The sequence below is a fragment of the Marmota flaviventris genome, chromosome 5, assembly GCF_047511675.1.
Source record: "Marmota flaviventris isolate mMarFla1 chromosome 5, mMarFla1.hap1, whole genome shotgun sequence".
Lineage (NCBI taxonomy): Eukaryota > Metazoa > Chordata > Mammalia > Rodentia > Sciuridae > Marmota > Marmota flaviventris.
This window is the reverse complement of record NC_092502.1, coordinates 106353032-106373056: the sequence shown is the minus strand read 5'-3', so window position 1 is coordinate 106373056 and position 20025 is coordinate 106353032. Positions and strand designations below refer to the sequence as shown.

The following is a 20025-nucleotide window of genomic DNA, read 5'->3' as shown; positions in this document are numbered from 1 at the left end:
TTAACAAGCAAATAAGATTTTATACATAACAAATTTAAACATGTATTTAATGCAATCCAAGTTTCCAAATTAATTCTAAAAAAGAAACATAATGCAAAAACCTAAATTTATAGAAATTGCATGCATCTTAAATTTTTCTGGTGGATATTTAAATGCTTTTTATGTATAATCAAGCTTTTTAACACAGCAAGCATGTGACAATCTTATCCCATGCATCAATTAGTCGTTAGCCACAACATAAAATAAATATACATGACGATGCTACTAAAAAACCTCACAAACCTGATAGGACAAGATTAGTCACATGGTTGGCAATGATTAAGGATTGTGAATTTTGTAACCAACTGAAAATATATCTAAAAGTGAGATAGAAAGAGAAAGAAATAGTGAAGAAAAATGAATTAAAAAAAAAGATTGAATAATACACACCAGGGTCTTATAAACTGCTGTAGCATGGGGGCCACCTCTTGAGGACAAACGTAACCAAGACGACCAATTGTTATTGCTAAGGTAACGCAATCACGGTTATACACCACCAAACGCCAACCAAGACATGAGCAAATGAGGGGGAAGGAGAAAAAATAAAGAAAAAACAACAAATAACTCAGAAACAGAAACCAACAGAATTTGTGTATGATAATAAACATAAGATTTCACCAGTGCTGTTTATTACCACCCCCTAAATAAGGGGCAGCAACATATATGGCATACTTTTGGAAAAAGAAAAAAACAAAAGGAATTAAAAAAACTCTAAAGATTGAGAGAACACCAAAAACCATGATGAATTGCTTTTCTTGCTCAAATAGTTTAAGAAAAAAAAGAGAGATTAAAATGAATGGATTTAGAGAATCATTTAAAGCCAGTCAATTTCAGAATTTAATATGAAATCTACATTTCCCCCAAGAATTAGTAAATATAATGACATTAATGAATTTTCAAACATGTCTCTGTAGCTATAACAGTTCAAATTTACTTGTCATTGCCCTGTACCTCCTTTTATAAATTATTTCATTCTTTGAAAATTATCTAAGAAAATTAATTCAAATTTTTCTAGTATATAGTTTGATTTAACATTTCCCAAACAAGCCAGCAGGTATCTGTTGCCTGATATATCAAAAATCAATTGTCATATTTTAAATAGTATGTTACCCAGTGAACGAATAGATTGGAAAATTGCTATACTATGTCAAATTCCATTCCAATAGACCTCTGAAAACTCAGGTTAATAGTCCACTAATATCAAACCATATTTAAAATAAAATTCTAATATAGTCCACTGTACTGACACGTGATATGTGGACCATAGGGAAAAATATATTGTCTCTACTATAAAAGGTTTAACATAAAATAGTTAACACATTATACTAATAGCATGCTAATATTTAATTTTTTAAAAATTTTGAAGGGGACAAACATTTATCATCAAAACTCAAGAGCTCTGAAACTTACAAAGACCTAAAACAAGTGCAATTTAGAACTGCATTCTGCAATTCAAAAGTACATACATATAAATACATTTATACACAACGGGAAAAAATACAAACAGAAAACAAACCATGAAGTGCTTTAATGGTGTTCTCTCAAAAACTTACAGGTTAACCTTTCATAAAAAAAGGGGTCGGGGAGTAAAGAAAAATGTTTAAGGATTACTTGAAGCAAACTACACAGATAATACTAAAATTCAGCAGATTCATATGAAGCAAGAGAAAGAAAACCTATGTTCAAAAGACACAAACTATGCAACATTCTCATTAAACAGGCAAGTATGAACAATCCAATGAAACATGCGATAAAGCAGATGATGGTCCATTGAAAAAGTTCAGTGTAGGATATACTACTAATTAGAAAAAAAAGCAATAATGGCGTACTAAGGAATTGGCTTTATGAAATAGTGAGATAATGGTAATTAAATTGCTAAAACTATAGATAATGATTTTCATTTAATAATCAAAACCCACTCTCTTTTGGATAAGGAATAAAGAAGACAGAATTTTATGTAGTCACTTGCAGTTAAAAGTAATCTAACGAATATCAAGCCTGTTTCTCAATTTGATTGAATCCATCAATTTGTAGAGTATTATCAATTACCGTATTATTTACTTGACATAATCATATATAATGTAGATCTTCTATATAAAGCCAATTTGCTAAAGGAACTAAATAACAAATTCATCAGCTGATATCCCACAAGAAACTTTAATATACATTACACTCAACATTTATTTGCAGTTATGCATTCACATTTAAAATAAATAGGAAGTTTTGTTTAGGTTCAACAATAATTTTATAATGGCAAGTGTTTCAAATCTGAATGTCATGTATAGGTACTGCATTCTAAGGAGATAAAAGTCTGACAAGGTTTCATAACCATCCTAATAGACTTTCATACTTTTCAACAAGAAAATCTAATTAACTTTGTGAAGTAAACAGTACCCATACAGCCAAACAGCCAGATAACCATTTCATATTTAAAAGATTTCCTTCCATACCAATAAACAATGTCAATTTTAATTATGTAAAGACAAAAATCAACTCTATAATTTAAAAATACCAAATTAAAGTGTCTCTGAAAACAAACTTTCTTATTTGGAAAACCTTTCTAATTTGGAAAACCTTATTTTACTCTTTGTTCAGTATTTGGTAAGAACCTCATTGACTATGAATAAATTACTAGAATTATCTTAGGATATAAAGAAAGGGATGTGCCTGAATGAATACGGAACTTAAATCTTTCATTATTAGCAACAATCAGGGATGGTGGAAAGAATAGGACTCAATCACCCTAAGTGTGTTCTATAGTATGGAAGGTACTCTTTAATATAAACATGCTCTCTGTAAGTGCAAAAGAGAAACAAGCCTCCTAAATAAAACTCCTATAAGGAACTGCATGAGTTCCCAACTGAAGGAAATTTTATGATGAAATACAAAATACAAACGCCACAGTTAACCAGCTAGTCACTGTAATCTATTTTTGGCCAGATTTTCATAGATTAAAAAAATCAGCACTTTGCATCTCTCAGTTACACTCTGGATTAATTAAAAAAGCAAAATTCATACAGTTCAATAGTTGGCTGGAATCCATTTTAGGGAGTATTAAAACATGGAAATAGGGGAGGAAAAAGTATTTTTCAAATGTTTCTGAAAACTGGTTATGGAATGTAGTTAAAAGAATACATTTTGTTAGTGAGAATTCAAAATAAATATAAAAAGCTGAGTTTTTAAAGCTAGCTTATTGCTTTGGTTTCTCTACGCATCTTAATATAATATTAAAAGACAACTAATTTTCTCTTCACCATAACAGTTCAGTTATATGGTACCTGTATTCTCTAACAACGTCTTTGGTGTGTTGGGTCTGTTAATGATTTCTACAAGCTGGTGCAACACCATAGGAATATAAGGCTGCATCTCTATACCTAGATCATCCCACAGAGAGAGAAAAAAGAAGAAAAAAAAAAAAAAAAAAAGAAAAAACTGAATGTTAAAACATTAGTGTACAACATTATGCTTCCCTTATTAAATGTGACAGCTTTATATGTATATATATGTATGCACACAAATATTTTTAATTAAATTTAAAAAAAAAGCAAAAAACCAATTATGAAAACATCAACAAGTCTAAAAATTTATACTTTTCTGGGAGTGGAAAACCTCTTACCCATTTGAATGGAGATTTCTCCAATTGCCCATGTGGCATTGTTGCAGACTGAAATGAACTCCGGATTTAGATTGGTTCCCAATATTGGCATGAAATCGGCTTGGAAAAGAAAAGAAAAGAAAAAAATAAAACTAAGTAATAAACTTCTAAATAGTAGTCTATTAAATTTCAAAGGGAACCTACTCAGTAGAAACATAAATCTAGGCAAAAAATGTTTCACCATAAAATAAACATTATAATAGCAATTATGAAATTGATGAAAAACACTTCTTAATGGCTGGTAAAATTTATCTTAGGGAACAGAAGGAGGTAATTATCTGGCTACTGAATTTTTATTTTGAATTAACCCAGGAAACTGAGTTTTGGCCCATTTTAGTTATCTTTAGAAATCGAGTAATCTTTTTGTGAGACTAAGAAAACTCAAATTAAAAGTGAGGAAAACACAGCCAGGCACAATGGCACATGCCTGTGATCTCAGCGGCTTGGGAGGCTGAGGCAGGAGGATGCTAGTTCAGAGCCAGCCTCAGCAATTTAGGGAGGCCCTGTCTCTAAATAAAATACAAAAACAGCTGGTGGATGTGGCTCAGTGGTTAAATGCCCCTGGGTTCAATCCTGGGGGCGGGGAGGAGTAGAGAAAACATGATAAAAATGGAATTTTCCTCAAAAAAAAAATAAATAAATAAATAAATAAATAAATAAAAATTAAAAAAAAAAATAAATAAAAAAAACAATCCATGACTTTGGTTTTAAAGCAACTTTCATTCTAGTGCCCAATCTGAAGTCTTTAAATATTACTTTCCACTAAAAGAAAGGAGGGCTTGCAAAGAAATATCTCATTATAGGAGAAGGAAGGAAATGTGCAAAATAAGTCTAGACAGTCTTGCTATAACAGAAAAAAACCCAGGGACCAACTTGATTCAACTTCCACTGCTAGCATCATGACAATTTGATTATGACTTCATAATGATGTTAATACACACACACACAAAAGCTAACACACAAAAGATACCCTTGGAGGATGCTGGGAATCAAATAGTTATTTTGAAAATTGATAAAGAAAAGCAATCAAGTAATTACCCTGTACCTCTTACATGATTTGTACTTCAGGGTAACAATTAATATGGCAAATGCCTCTTTTACATATATTCTCACTATTAAATAAAGAATGAGAATATCATGATGGGGGGCAGTAACCAGGGATCAAAACCAGGGGTGCTTAACCACTAAGCCATATCCCCAAGCTTTCTTAGTTCTTATTTTGAGACAGGATCTTAAATTGCTTAAGGCCTAGCTACGCTGCTGAGTTGGTTTTGAATTTGTAATCCTCTTCCTCAGTCTCCAAAGTTGTTGGGATTACAGGAATGTCACCATATTTGGCCTATTATAACTACAGGCGTGGGCCACGATGTCCAGCACAATAAATTTTTAACTCTTGATAAATTAGCGGGTTGCAATGGTTTGAATGCCTTCTCCAAAACTCAGGCCAAAATTTAATTAATTGCCCCTATGATGGTATTAAGAGATGGAAACTTGCTGGGTGTGGCAGTGCATGCCTATAATTCCAGTGACTAGAGGATCAAAGGTTTAAAGCCAGACTTCGAACTTTAATGAAAACTTAAGCAACTCAGCAATAAACAAAAAATAAAAAAGGATGGGGATGTAGCTCAGTAGAAAAGTGCCCTTGTGTTCATTCCTGGTACCAAAAAGAAAGAAAGAAAAAGAAATCAGCTGGGTATATAGCTCAGTTGGTAGAGTGCTTGCCTTGCATACACAAGACCCTGGGTTCAAACCCCAAGCAACACCACCAAAAAAAAAAAAAAAAAAAAAGGAATGAGTTGGGGAGAGTGGGGTGGGAAGTTTAACAGGCTGGGCATGGTGATGCATAGCTGTTATACCAACTACTTGTGATGCTTAGGCATGGAGATCACAAGGCTGAGGTCAGACAGCAAAAAAATCCCTATCTCAAAAAAATAAAAAAGGGCTGGGATGTAGCTCAGCAATAGAGCACTTGCCTCACATGCACAAGGTCTTGGGTTCAATCCCTAGTACAAAAAAAAAAAAAAAAAAAAAGTGTGTGTATGGGGGTTAGATCCTAAGGGCTTTGCTATTCATGAATGATTAGATCTATTCATTTAATCATGAATAGATTAATGATGTTATTGTTGGTATGGATTTCTGATAAAAGGACAAGAATCCCAGAATCTCATTAAACCTGAATCTAGATCTAAGTGCCAATGTATTAGTGAATAAAAAGGCTCTCATTACATATGAGCCTCCAGAACCATAAAATAGGATTTCTCTCAATGGGCCAGATCATTCTTTGTTATAGGGGAAAGGATGTGTTACAGGATATTTAATTCATCTATTATAGGATATTTAGAAATACCTTCTGCCTATATGCAATGAATACCAGTAAAACACCTCCCTAATGTTAAAAAAATGCCTCAACATAGTGGAAAATATTCCTTCGAGACCAAAATTGCCCCACTAGAACCACTAATCTAGACAATACTCATTATGATTGACAACATTACAAAAAAAGAAAACAAATTAAATGAAATCTAGATATCAAATGCCTCTTCAAGAAAGTACACAATACCACTTACCCTGGAATCTCAATGAACCTGTCTCTAGATCTGAGTGCCAATGTATTAGTAAATACAAAACTTAGAAGTATCTTCAATGGCACCAGAGAGATGCAATTAGTAAAATACAGAGTATGACAAACTATTTAGGACAAAACAACAACAACAAAAATCCTTGGTTTAACAGCAGAAACAAATGAAAAGAATTTTCAGTATTTCTGTCTATGGATAGTGGCATAGAGGAGACAAAATTGTACATATACCGACACCAGTTATACTGACAGAGTAATAGAAAGCTTATTATACTTTACTGTTTTAAAAAATTTTAATAAAAAGTTTAAAAATTATCTTTAATTAAAAAATAATAGGTAATAAATATTTGTATGACTAGCTCCCCACAATATAAGCATTCATTATATTTTTATAGTGGTTGGGTTTAAAACTTTAGTATGGCTCTTAACATATCCTAACGTTATTACTCAAAGTCTAGAAATTATTATTATTCAAAAGCACAACTGTAGCAGGTGAAAAGCCGTGTAGGTGTTTTAAAAGTGATATTTATTTAAAATTTCCTAGATATCTGAAAAGTTATGCTGGGTACCACTACCAAAAAAGAGGCTACTTATGAAGATGCCTGACTACACTCAGTATGAAGGCTTCATTGGTGGGCATATCTGTTAATTCTAAATTGGTACTACTCACAATTTCTTCCAGTCACAGGACTGCCTAAAGGGCTGCTGAATAGACAGCGAGCTCAAGGAAACTGGAGTTCCCACATCCTACCTGCTTCGATGAAAGCACCTTTACATTGGCCAGTAGTAAAACTATATACTTATAAACGTTGAGATTCCACAAAAATTTTTAATAAAATTTAGTAAAAAGCAAATCTAATGTAAAAATAATTAAAAAAAAAAAAACCACATCCAAGGCTGAAAATATTCATACCTATACAAGGTTTAACATGCTGAAAGCAAGCTTTAGTCAGGTCACCTAATAGGGCAAAGGAACTCTGTCGAACTTCTGGCATTTTATCCTGTAAGAGAGAAGAAGAAATTAATCCCAAGGTGACAGGATGATCCAGGTTTCGATTCATTTTAATCTTACAAATCTTACCTGCATGCATTGATACATTAGTGTTAGGATGTTACTTCTGGCTACTAGCTGTTCAATGTTGCCTCCAAGACCTTCAGCCAGCCCACTGAGTAAATCAAGAGCCACTATCATAAAATCTTTATCTGGAGCCTCATATTGATCTGGTTGAGCATTGTTCAGCTACAATTAAACACATTTTATTTTTAATCAATTACTGAAAAAGTTTGTATACTTTATGTCTAACTTTAGATATGAAAAGAAAATACCATGGCTTGTGCAAGAGTCTTTTGTACTAGATTCACACAACGCTGATACACAGGTTCACAGTATGGAAGGAAGCCAGACTGCAGGGCCGTGGCGACTGAAGATAGGCACTAGAAAGAATAAAGTACACATGCTAAAATATTCTGGGTAAACTTAAGATTGTGATAAATGCTTAAAACAACTCAAAAGGATCCTAGTTGTTTATGAGTCTGCTCTACTACTAGTCTAGAGCAACCAGTTTATCTTTTTGAACCCCTTCTTTGGATGTCACTATTGTTGTCAGCTTGCCAGCCTGTCAGGAGAGGTTAATTTAGAAGAGAATGTAAAGAAGTTTCTATAATGAGTTTGTCCTTCAAGGACAGACTATATGTTCAAAATTTCCCTCAAATATAAGTGATAATTTATGCCCCTATTCCAAAGATGTGGCTAGACTTTACTGGACACATGGAGTCCTTGTTTAAAAATAAATATACATAAACATATATTTAAACCCTCTATCCATGGATTCAATTTGTGGTAAAAAATATTAGGAGAAATAAAAAAGAAGGTGCATTTGTATTAAACATGCACAAATTGGGGGAAGGGTGTTGTTATTCCCTAAACAATAGTATGCAATAACTACGATTCTTTTTGTTCTGTTAGAATAGAAATTAGCTGTTGTTCTTAGTTGCAGATGATTTTCAATTCCTGTCTAGGGATAATCCATGGCAGAAATTGGTGACCCTTAATATTATACGGGGAATAAAAATGAAAATGACTCAAACTGGCTCTAATAAAGTCAATTCAAGTAGGTCTGTCATGTTTCATACTGAACACCATATCTTTAAAGAAAAAAATAATAAACATACATGGAAAAAATTTCAAATTAAAAAAATACAAAGTGAAGACTCTCCACATCAGCAAAAGTCCTAATGCTACTTCACATGTAATGTGAACAGATAACACAAAACAACAGAAAACATATTATAAATACATTTATTATCCATAGAGTAGTTAGAGTACTGTACAATAAAACCCTTTGTCTACTTTTAAAAAATATAATGTCCATTACACTTTTTCTATTTAACAGTAATTCTTCATACGAATGTATTGTAACTTAAGTAACAAGAAGTTGTGTATTTATTCAATATTTAAAACAGAAATGGTGCTGAATATATCAACTTATTAACACTATTATCATAAAACCCATTTTGGATTAAAACATGTATTTTTGATGACATACCATGTTAAATTAGCTAAATATTACCAGCCCAGCATACCTCAAGTAAAGGAAAGAGATCTTTATCTTCATCCTTTAACATGTTCCATTTCTGGATCAGTGGAGGCATTAGCATCTGAATATATTCCTATTTACAATGATGAAAAACATGTAAAGCTCCACTATCATATGTAAATAAGTCCATTGAGTCTATGAAAATTAAAATCCATTTAGAGCAATTGTGTAAAATCATTACAGAAGGCATTTTAAGACCCATTCTTTACACTAAATAGTTACTTTAAAATCTTTTGCCTACCTTTTCATTTAGATGACCATGTCATCTTATATTCTTTTTGAAACAAAATGTACATCAATAAATATATCACTACATCAAAATGTAGTTTGTTAAATTACAAACAAAAGAACATTTAAGTTCTACTCTTCTGTAACAGAATGTTACATGTAAAACAGAATGTTACATAAAAAATAGCTTTGCTTTTATATAGCACATTATAAATGAACAGATAAACTTACATGAGGAAAAAGATTCACAATTAGCAAAGAGAACGTATTTAAACTGAAGAATAACCAATAAAAAAGCCAATAATCATAATAATCATATAAATAAGCGGTACAGATTCTGAAGACACCCAGAAAACACAACCTATCCTCCAATCAAACTAATACCAAAGCAATCCTATAAACCAACCATCTTAAACATCTTAAGACTTCTGATTTAGCAATCACATGTATCAAAACATTTTTCAACTCTTCACCAGGGAAATTAAGCTACACTAAAATTCTATCATCATATAAATCCTAGTCAAACAAATCTACTGTCCTCTTCTACACTATTACTACAGACAAGATCCTTTTGTACCACATAGCATTTTTAACCTACTGCCTCAATTTCTAATTGTTTCATATAGTACACCCAATATACTTGCACATTCTGAAGAAAAAACTAGATGTGGTAATTAAAAGTTAGTGTTTATAAAGTGGTAGATACAAAAATACTTGGAATTAAAGAAAAGTAGGAATCTAGAATATAATTTTTTTTCTTTTCCTCTAGTCACGCATTGGTGCATTCCTAAGAGATGCTATTGTAATTTCCACCTATTTGAAAGGATACACTTGCTGCCTTTCTAAGATCTATATTCTTAAAGAAGCAAAAATTAACTTCATATTTCCAGTCTTTTTATTCCCAAATTCAAGCTAACTTATTGAAAATAGCTTAGATACTTACTGGCTTGTTTAAATGATGTCCTACTGAATCTGCTAATGTTCCTATGGCGTCATAAAGAATAAGCAGGTTCTTATGTTGGTATTTACTAAATGCGAAGACCAGGGTATCAAGTATATAAGCAAGGTAAGGAACAAGTTCTGTACAAGCCTCCTCTTCTAGGGTAGCAAAGGCACTAAAATTTTTTAAAAAGAATAAATATTTATTGTTGGGTAAAAGAAATAACTTACAATAGATAGGAAACAATCTTATTTACAGAGTACCTATTTACATTTTATATTCCTTGCCTCATCACACACACCAGTTGCTTATTTTTACTATTTCTTTTCCATTGTTTAAAAATAATTTTTCGTTTCAAAGAGGCTGTTTCCATGGTATCTGCTTAGCTACAGTGGTAAAAACTGTAAATGTTGTTCATCTGTGTATTTACTAATTCAACAAGTTTATTTAGTGCTGAACTATTTATATAATCACTGAGTAATGGGAATATGGTCATGAGAAAACAAGCCTCTCAGGGAGCTTGGATTGCTCTGGATTAGTGAAACTGGAATTAAAACAGTTAAATTCTACTTTACAACTCACCCTTTATATGCATAAGCACATCAAGGATTATTATAGAAACACAGGAAAAACTTGAGTCTCGGTGCAATTACTTCAACTTGATATCTAAATGTCTTATAGTAAAAATGAAAACCTTAGTCATGAAAGTCCTACTCATTAGCATTCAGAACTATTTATCCATTACCTTTGTAGCATCTGCCATAAATTACAAATACACAGTCATTAGGCATTTCCTACTACCCTGTAAGTTTCAATTGGCAGAAACTATAAGCCTAGCATCCAATATGTGTAACAACTAGTAGCTAAAGACCAACAACAAAAAAATCAAAATGTACTGAATGAATAAATCACAGGAAACCAATCTATATCCTTCTCCAATTTTTAAAAAAAGATTTAGTGCTATCAATCACCATAGCCCCCTTGTTCAACTTTTCCCCATCTCATTAAGAATTAGAACTCTTCTAGGTATTACTGCTTCAGACCTAGTAAGGTTCAACTCAAATTTACTTTCCTCTTTGCAACAGTTTTTTTTTTTTTTTTGTTAAAAAAGTCAATGGGAGCTGGGGTTACTCAGTGATAGGGAGCTGACCTAGCATGTGTGGGGCACTGGGTTCGATTCTCGGCACCACGTACAAATAAATAAATAAAGGCCTATCAACAACTTAAAAAAAAAAAAAAGGCAAAAAGAGTAAAGCTATTATGAATAAGAAGGGGGAAAAAGTCAATGGTAAGCCAGGTAGGGTGTGCATGCCTATAACACAGCAACTTGTGATGCAGAGGCAGGAGGATTAAAAATTCAAGCCCAGCCTGGGCAACTTAACAAGACCCTGCCTCAAAATAAAAAATAAGGACTGAAAACATAACTCAGTGGTAAGTGCCTGGGTTTAATTTCCAGTTAAAAAAAAGAATCAATAGTAGAAGCAATTCTACTTGAAAAAGATTGATAAGTAGCAGCCTTTTTAGAACACAAAGGTTTGTTCTAGGAACCAAATACCTGTGTTAATGAAAGCAGGAGGTCTGATTTATAAAAGAGAGATTCAAATCTGACAGATAGCTAGGGGCACAGATCCACTAAGCATCAAAAGTCACAGATAAGGCTGTTTCCCTGTAGTATGCTATTTTTAAGTCCTTTTGGGTATACAGACTGAGGAGTGGGATAGCTGGATCAAATGGTGGTTCTATTCCAAGTTTTCTAAGGAATCTCCATACTGCTTTCCATATTGGTTGCACCATTTTGCAGTCCCACCAGCAATACGTATGAGTGTGCCTTTTCCCTCACATCCTCACCAACACTTATTGTTGTTTGTATTCTTTTTGTTGTTGTTGTTGTTTGTATTCTTAATTGCTGCCAGTCTGACTGGAGTGAGATGAAATCTTATAGTAGTTTTGATTTGCTTTTCTCTAATTGCTAGATGAACATTTTTTCAAATATTTGTTGATTCACTGTATATCATCTTCTGAGAAGTGTCTGTTCAGTTCCTTGGCCCATTTATTGATTGGGTTATTTGTTGTTTTTTTTTTGGTGTGAAGATTTTTGAGTTCTTTACATATTCTAGATATTAGTGCTCACGCAGCCACATCAATGTTTATAGCAGTGCAATTCACAATATTTAAATCGTGGAAACAACCTAGATACCCTTCAGTAGATGAATGGCTGAAGAAAATGTGGTATATATACACAATGGAATATTATTCAGCATTAAAAGAGAATAAAATCATGGCCTTTGCAGGTAAATGGATGGAGCTGAATAATATAATGCTAAGTGAAATTAGCCAATCATAAAATACGAAATGCCAAATGATTTCTCCAATTTAAGGATACTATTCATAATATGCTGGGTGGGGGGAATGGAGGATTAAATGAACTCTAGATAGGGCAAAGGGGGGCGGGGGGCAAAGCGGGGAAGGGAAAGGAAGAGGTATATCAGTATAGGAAAGACAGTGGAATGTGATGGTCATCATTACTCTAAGTACATATATGAAGACACAAAGGATGTGACTCTACTTTGTGTACAACCAGAGGAATGAAAAATTATGCTCTATTATGTGTAATATGAGTTGTAATGCATTCTGTTGTCATATATAACAAATTAAAATTAAAAAAAAAAAGTCACAGATGATAAGTGACAAACCATAAATTTGTAGGACTTTCTGTGGAGTTACAGTAATTGACCTGTAGACTAAGAATACGAATCTACTCAAACTTTGCTATTCCTTTAAGAGTAGAAGTCCTGCCAGCAACACTTCAGTTGTCTGAGAGAATAAGGATGTGAGATAACTCTACTGTTAGCATAGCCACTGAATGGAAAAAAGAACAAATTGAGGAAGAAAAGCAAAGACTGAATGAAATTCAGATAGAATCACATTTCGATGCATAAAAACATCAGATAACAGTTGTAAATAGAAATTTATCAGCCTAACAAAATGTGCAATTCCCAACAATACATATCAGTCCTATAAAAAATTCACTAAGAAAAAGCAGGGAGGAGCCAAGTTTTGTGGTACACACCTAAAATCCCAGTGACTCTAGAGGCTAAGGCAGTAGAATCTTGAGTTCAGAGTCAGCCTCAGAAACTTAAGTGAGACCCTGTCTCTAAATAAAATATAAAAAAGGTTGGGGATATGGCTTAGTGGTTAAGCACCTGTGTGTGTTCAATCCCCAGTATCAAAAAAAAATAAAAAATAAAAATTAAAAAAAAAAAAAAAAGGAAAACAACTTCCTTCTATTGCTTGAGGTTTTCTGTTATGAAATATTACATTAATGGTTTAATGTCAACATTCCATCACAAGTTTGAAATTTTGTCTCTCACTGAATTACCAATTCCATAATAAAGACTATGTTATAAATTTGTCCCACCTGCAGGCAGCTTCTTGTACTCTCTTGTTGCTATCCAGGATACGCTTTAGCAATTCTGTCATTAATGGCTTCAGGTACGTGTCTGGTGGCTGGCTAACTACCCAGTGTGCATAGCGGCTAAGTGTCCAGCATGTTATGGAGCGCACAAGAGCCTTTTTATCAGAGAGGCACTGAATAAGGTGAGGAATAAGCTCAGGCAGGTATGGAATCATGCCCTGCATGCAACCTAGAAAAAAAACAAAATAACAAAAAACTTTCAAAAGGTGCCAAATGTGGTTTAAAATTTTTTAGTTGAATACAAAAGTGACACATGTACCCATGAAAAATATTCAGTGTATTCTCACTGCTGTATATATTATAATAATCTATACCAACATTATTTTAAAATAATGGAAAACAGAGTTAAATGCTCCCCTGAAGTTCTTTTTAGTAGGATTAGGACTTCATTTTACCTCTGCTAAAAAATTACAGCTTGCAGAAATGCCTATGTTTTATTTCTTGTAGATGAATGTTTACAACCAAAACAAGATCAACAATAACTCTTTATAGGATGATGATACTCCTGTTTTTCTCAGGTTTTCCAAACTTCTTAGAAAACAAAGCTATTTTTCTAGCAAAAATGCTTCAGACATCAGAGCCCTTTTTGTTCCCTCTACAATAACAAAAATATCTGCAAAGTGACCTGTCTAGGATAAGAAGTAAATCCAAGACTGTTTAATCATTTAAAAATGGTTCAAAATAGAAACTTATCCCAAGATGGCTTTTGGATTCAATGATTTCTTTTAGTTTAATATGGACCACAGTTTTGTCTATGCCATACTGGCTTTACCAGAGAATAATCCAGTATGTAAATCCAGAGTGAACCCTCTTTGCTTACAGAGTAACAATTCCTTAAAGTAGCCCAGCCTTATACCACGTATTGAGGACTTTATAATCGAAAATGGACTTACCTTCAGCAATTGCTCCTAAAACCAAGATGCCTGATTCTTTAACAACCCATTCATGATGAAAAAGCAATTCTTTCAAAAGGGGCAAAATATGTGGCAATAGCTCATCACGATATACATTTGCAAGAACATCTAAGGCAGCAGCAGAACATTTTCCTAAGAAAATATTTAATTAAAAATAATTATATTAATCTCTATTATCACTCAGTTACATATTTAAACATAAATACTATATGTATAATGTTTTAGTCATACCTTTAGAGTTAAGAATTCAATTAAATAGAAGGTAGTCACATGAAAAGAATCTATTAAAGAGAATATGCTTTTATGACAAAGAATTAACAAAATAATTATGCATTTAATTCTGTACATGGAGGTCAGACTAGAATTCTACTGACTACATAGAAAAATTAAAATGAATACTGTTCCACTCAATTCAATACTTCCAAAATAGGATACCTACTGTTAAAATCCTGAGGAAAAATAATATACCCATTTATTAATTCCATTTAACATTTCTAGTGGTAGACCATTTAGAATCAAGTATATAATCATTTGGCTGGAAGTTAGGCCCATAAATTGGAACAAAAGTCACCACCAAATGAAGCATAAAATGTTAGAAAATATTCTTTACAAAGGATTAACTATAAAATAACTTGAATTTTATTAACCTAACAACTTAGATAAGAACCAATGAAAATATAAAGCACAATAATTTTTCCAATGTGAAATAAGAATAATAGCAAATAACTAATTACAAAATATTAGAAATGATACAATTCTTAAAAAAAAAATCCTGATTCTAATGCCATCACGTCAGACAAAGTTATGGGTGGAAGGGGAAATATAAGGAAATGCTTGGTTGCCATTCTATATGGAAGCACTGAAGTCTAAGAATTATTTGCTTTCCATACAATTGTAATAGATTATCCCTTAAAAAACAAAATAAAACAAAAAAATTCTTTTCTGGCATCTTTTCTAGAGTAGGAAAGAAAGAAATGGAATCACAGAGGATGCATCTTGAAATTCACAGTTATGGTGAGAATTGTTTCTCACGAGTCTTGAGCGATTGTGACTGTCTTGGGTTACTATGGGGTTTTCTTTCCCCCACATTTCGTTGGAGTTTGGCTTAAATGATGAAAACATGTGTGTCACCTAATACTTGTAGCATGGCTAAATAAATATACACTCAAAAAAGCAAAAAAACGCTGTTATGTCAGTCAAGTAACACCTTAACCATCAAAAAGAATCTTAGTTACACTATATGCATGCTGGATCCATAGAATTGAACAGTACACTAACATGCAACAGAAGACTGATATAAAATGAGATATAGGCTTCATAGAAAGGCAGAGCAGCAAATTGCATATAATCTAATTTTGTTTTTGAAAATTTGACTTCAACTTTAATATGTTTTACCATATGTGGGAAAAAGAAAAAGCAGTTTCTGGAAGGATATAAAGATGAGTAAAAGGATGTGAAGAGGAAGTGTCTCTCCTCCCCTGCTTCACACACAGTACTACTTTAGTAGATATAAGCATATTCTCTTGATCTTTTCTGCCCCTTCAACTTGAAAGCAGGGATATGCAAGCAGTTAATTTGTGACAGTAGTGAAGACTTTGGATTGTCTTGTTAAGTGGTGAGACTTGGGTTCTAATACTGGATGTGCTATCAGTAGTACCTACGTTAATCTTGCAATAGTTTGTCTTTCTGCAGTTTCCTTATCTACCTATAACTGCAAAGTTCTTGGCCTAGTGTCTGTACATTAGGCACTCTAAATAAAATGTTACAGGAAACTAGGTAACAGGGCAAGAATTACCATCATCTAATCAAATCACATACTCTGAGCAGATGATACAAACCCCTAACCACTTTCTAAAAATTTTTTGAAATTTCAACACTAACAAAAGGGGGTGGTTCTTTCCTGGGGGTGATTTTATCTCCCAGGTGACTTCTGGCAATGTTTGGAGGCATTGTTGGTTGTCACAATGGTGTGTACACTGCTGGCATCTTTGGACAGAAGTTAGGGATGCTGCTAAACATTCTATAATGTACAGAATAGCCTCCACAAGAATTAATTATGTGGCCCCAAATGCCAATAGTGCTGAGGTTGAGAAACGCTGAAATAGAGCAGTAGTTTAAAAAAAATCAGCAAGTAACCAAAAATAAAACAAAGGTGTACTGGCCCCAGCCCAATTAGTGTGGGTCAGAATGCCAGTTGCACAGGCTATGTGAACTTGAAGGTAAGGTTGAAAATCAACATATTCCCAAGTTTTGAATATTTCAAAGGAATATGATAGCATGCAAATTATCACGCATTAAAAAAAAAAACTAATGAAAAGCTATGGCAACATTCCTATTTTATCATTTCAAAATATTTAGTCTTTTGAGAAACAGTTTTAGTAAGAAGTCTGATAATTAAATACAAGAGCAGAGACTAAGTAAAATGCAGACCAAAAGCACAATGATACCCCTTCACATTTACTAGAATAGCTACAGTAAAAAAACAGATGTAATAATAAGAGAAACGGAAACCCTCAGACATTGGTGATGAGAAAATAAAATGGTGCTGCCTCTTTTGGAAAACGTCCTGATGGTTCCTTAAAAGGTTAAATAAACAGAAACCACATGATCCATCATCAAGCTCACTCCTGGGCATATATTTAAGAGAAATGAAAATGTATGTTTGCATAAAAACTTGTACACGAATGTTCATGGAATCAATATTCACAACAGCCAAAAGGGAAATACAAATGTCTATTAGATGAAGAATAGAAAAATAATGTGGTATAAAGGAATCAAGTATTGATATATGCTATCACATAGATAAACCTTGAAACCATTATGCTAAGTGGAAGAAAATGAAAGTAGAAAGGACCATTCCATTTACATGAAACGTCCCAAGAGACAGATTTCATAGAGAAAGAACATATTTTGGTAATTGCCTAGGGTTAGGGGAAAATGGCGAATGACCAATAATGAGGATGAGGTCTCTTCCTTGGATGATGTAAAGTGTCCTAAAACTGATGATGGTGATGGCTGATAGTTGTGTGAATATACTAAAATCCACTAAATTATGACTTCAATGGGGGAATTAAAGCTCATTAAAATTGTTATCCAAGTGGGCAACTGTATTTTTCCTTCTCCAACTTACTTAGATTCCAGTCAGAAATTGTATCATCATCATCAATTTCATCATCATCATCATCTTCTTCTTCAATTCCATCTTCATCATGCTGCTGAGCCACGGTCCTTGATCGATGAAAACGTGGTCTTATATCCTGCTCACTATCAGGAATTGTTTCATCTTCTTCCACATCACCCTTTTTCAAAGTGAAATTTTTCATGATATTCATTAAGCTAGTAATATGTACACAAGTAAAAAAAAAAAAAAAATCAGAATATCCAGGGATGGGGTCATGTGAAGGACTGTTTTCTGTGGTACAGGGGACCGAACCCCAGAGTCTCACACATGTTCAGCAAGTACTTTACTACTGAGTCACATCTGTACTCCCCAAATTTTTGAGACTGGGTCTCACTAAGTTGTTTAGGTTAGCCTTGAACTTGTAAACCTTGAATAGCTAGTCATAAGGTGTGTGTCACAGTGCCTAGAATGCACAAGATTTTGAAGCATACCTCCTTGTCAACAACTACTTCCCTATCCAGAAAATAGTTCCTTGTGAAAGGGAGCAAAGGCCAACATACAATACCTATTAGGCCATCAAGCCCTTTAGCTGCACTATATATTGCCTTCCATGAGGTGGTATAATCTAACAGAATCAAATTCAGAGCAGCATATGTAAGAATAATTCTAATGATAATCTTACTGTAACTAATATCAATTAAGCTAGAATTTATAACCATTTAAATTCATTGTTCTGTCTTTGGACTTTTGTAGCCTATTATATGCAACGGGCAGCCTATTTACATAGGGCCTATTCTAAATTAATGTTTTATTGGTCAAATTAAAAATCTACCAGGTCAATATAAAAGTCATCTTCCCTATTCATCAGAAGTTTCCTTACCTTAAGCAGGATAATATCTAGATCTGAGTACTTCATGCCATTCACTAATACAGGAATCAATCTATAAGAAATTAATTCATGAAACAAAACAATTTAATAGAATGAACAAGAAGTGTTAACCTTATGTACACTAATAAAAGCAATGAGACAATCACTGGTAATATTATCTTTGAGCATCCAGGTAGTATAATCACCCGAAAACTCCACAAACACTAAACCAGGTATAAATTGCCTAGAGAATAATTTGTAATATTTATAAGGAACTTTAAAATGCTCATACATATTGGTTAAAAATCACTCCCAGGAATTCCAATGTAAAGAAATAATCACTTATGACAAAGAAAGATTATTCTTCCAGGATTATTTATGACTGGGAAAAAAAAGCTAATAAATACTCAATGAGAAAAATGTGCACATAGTATGCACAGATATAACAGGGCACACTATGATATAAAACAGTACAGTCATTTAAGTGTTAAAAACTAATGTTGTAGAGGAAATTGCACAACACACAAAAACTGAAGAGCAAACCTTAAAACTGATCATATTCTAAAGCACTAATTATATGTGAGAAGCAATTTTAAGCACATTATACATTATCACATCTAATTCTTCCCCAAATGCTCTAAATATATGGTATTTGGTATAAGATGATTGCACAGAAAAATAACATTAAAAACCAACATATCAAAAATATAGTGATGACTTCTGCAATTTAATTTTCTTCCATGAGCCTGTAATACTTTGTTTTCAAAAAAGTAAACATTACTTTTAAAAGTCACTATTTTGTGTTAAAAATAGATAACAATAAAATTTTGCAGCATCTCAACTGGTGGAAATCATCTTTAGGAAAAAATTCCACCTTGGGATCCATGGTCAAAGTAGAAATATTATTTAAGAGAGAACTATGCCAGCAACAGTGTCGTATGCCTGTAATATCAGCGCCTGGCAGGCTGAGGAAGAAGGACCGCAAGTTCAAAGCCAGCCTCAGCAAAAGTGAGGTGCTAAGCAACTCAATGAGACCCTGTCTTTAAATCAAAATACAAAATAGGGCTGGGGATGTGACTCAGTGTTTAGTGCCAGAGATCAATCCCCAGGTCAAAAAAAGAGAGAGAACTATGTCATAAATGGTCCAAGATTAATTATGAATTAAAATATTCTAATTTATTAATCATGGAATTTTAAAAAGGTAATCAATTCTTGAAACTCTTTATACTTTCAACAACAGTAAAATTAAGCCTGACTTCTTTAGAACCTCAATCCCTGATGGCAGAAAAATGAATTTTATAAAAATATAAACATGGAAGAATCACTGTTAAGAAATTAAATTTAAGAACAAAGCATGATTTACAAGTAGGAACACTTACTTAGGAAGATGCCTTACGAGTACATCTTTGCATATTGGCTGCTCAGCCAAAGTTAACCAAAATTCACAGGCTTCTAAAGCCACATTTTCATCTTGGTCTTGAGTCCTCTGTAGCATGTACTGTAGAAAGAATCCTTAATATTAATCAGTTTAAATAATGCAATTAATAATTAATGTAAACTCAGGCTTGTACCATACCAAACTAAATTCAAACATATCAAACGAAATTCAT

General features: G+C 33.0%; 1 protein-coding gene across 3 annotated transcripts in view; it reads right to left on the bottom strand.

Annotated features, from left to right (window-relative positions):
- Window positions 1–20025, bottom strand: part of Tnpo1 (transportin 1) — an 88805-nt gene that overhangs the window by 11483 nt on the left and 57297 nt on the right. For all 3 annotated transcript variants that reach the window (XM_027927594.2, XM_027927595.3, XM_071612498.1), the window contains exons 9-21: window positions 19795–19913; window positions 18428–18488; window positions 17557–17725; window positions 14406–14558; window positions 13456–13681; window positions 10041–10212; window positions 8856–8942; window positions 7599–7706; window positions 7354–7512; window positions 7186–7273; window positions 3656–3754; window positions 3318–3413; window positions 430–505 (exon numbers count right to left, since the gene is read on the bottom strand). In XM_027927594.2, the coding sequence (XP_027783395.1) occupies window positions 430–505; window positions 3318–3413; window positions 3656–3754; window positions 7186–7273; window positions 7354–7512; window positions 7599–7706; window positions 8856–8942; window positions 10041–10212; window positions 13456–13681; window positions 14406–14558; window positions 17557–17725; window positions 18428–18488; window positions 19795–19913 (1613 nt within the window). The remainder of the gene's footprint in view (window positions 1–429; window positions 506–3317; window positions 3414–3655; window positions 3755–7185; window positions 7274–7353; window positions 7513–7598; window positions 7707–8855; window positions 8943–10040; window positions 10213–13455; window positions 13682–14405; window positions 14559–17556; window positions 17726–18427; window positions 18489–19794; window positions 19914–20025) is intronic.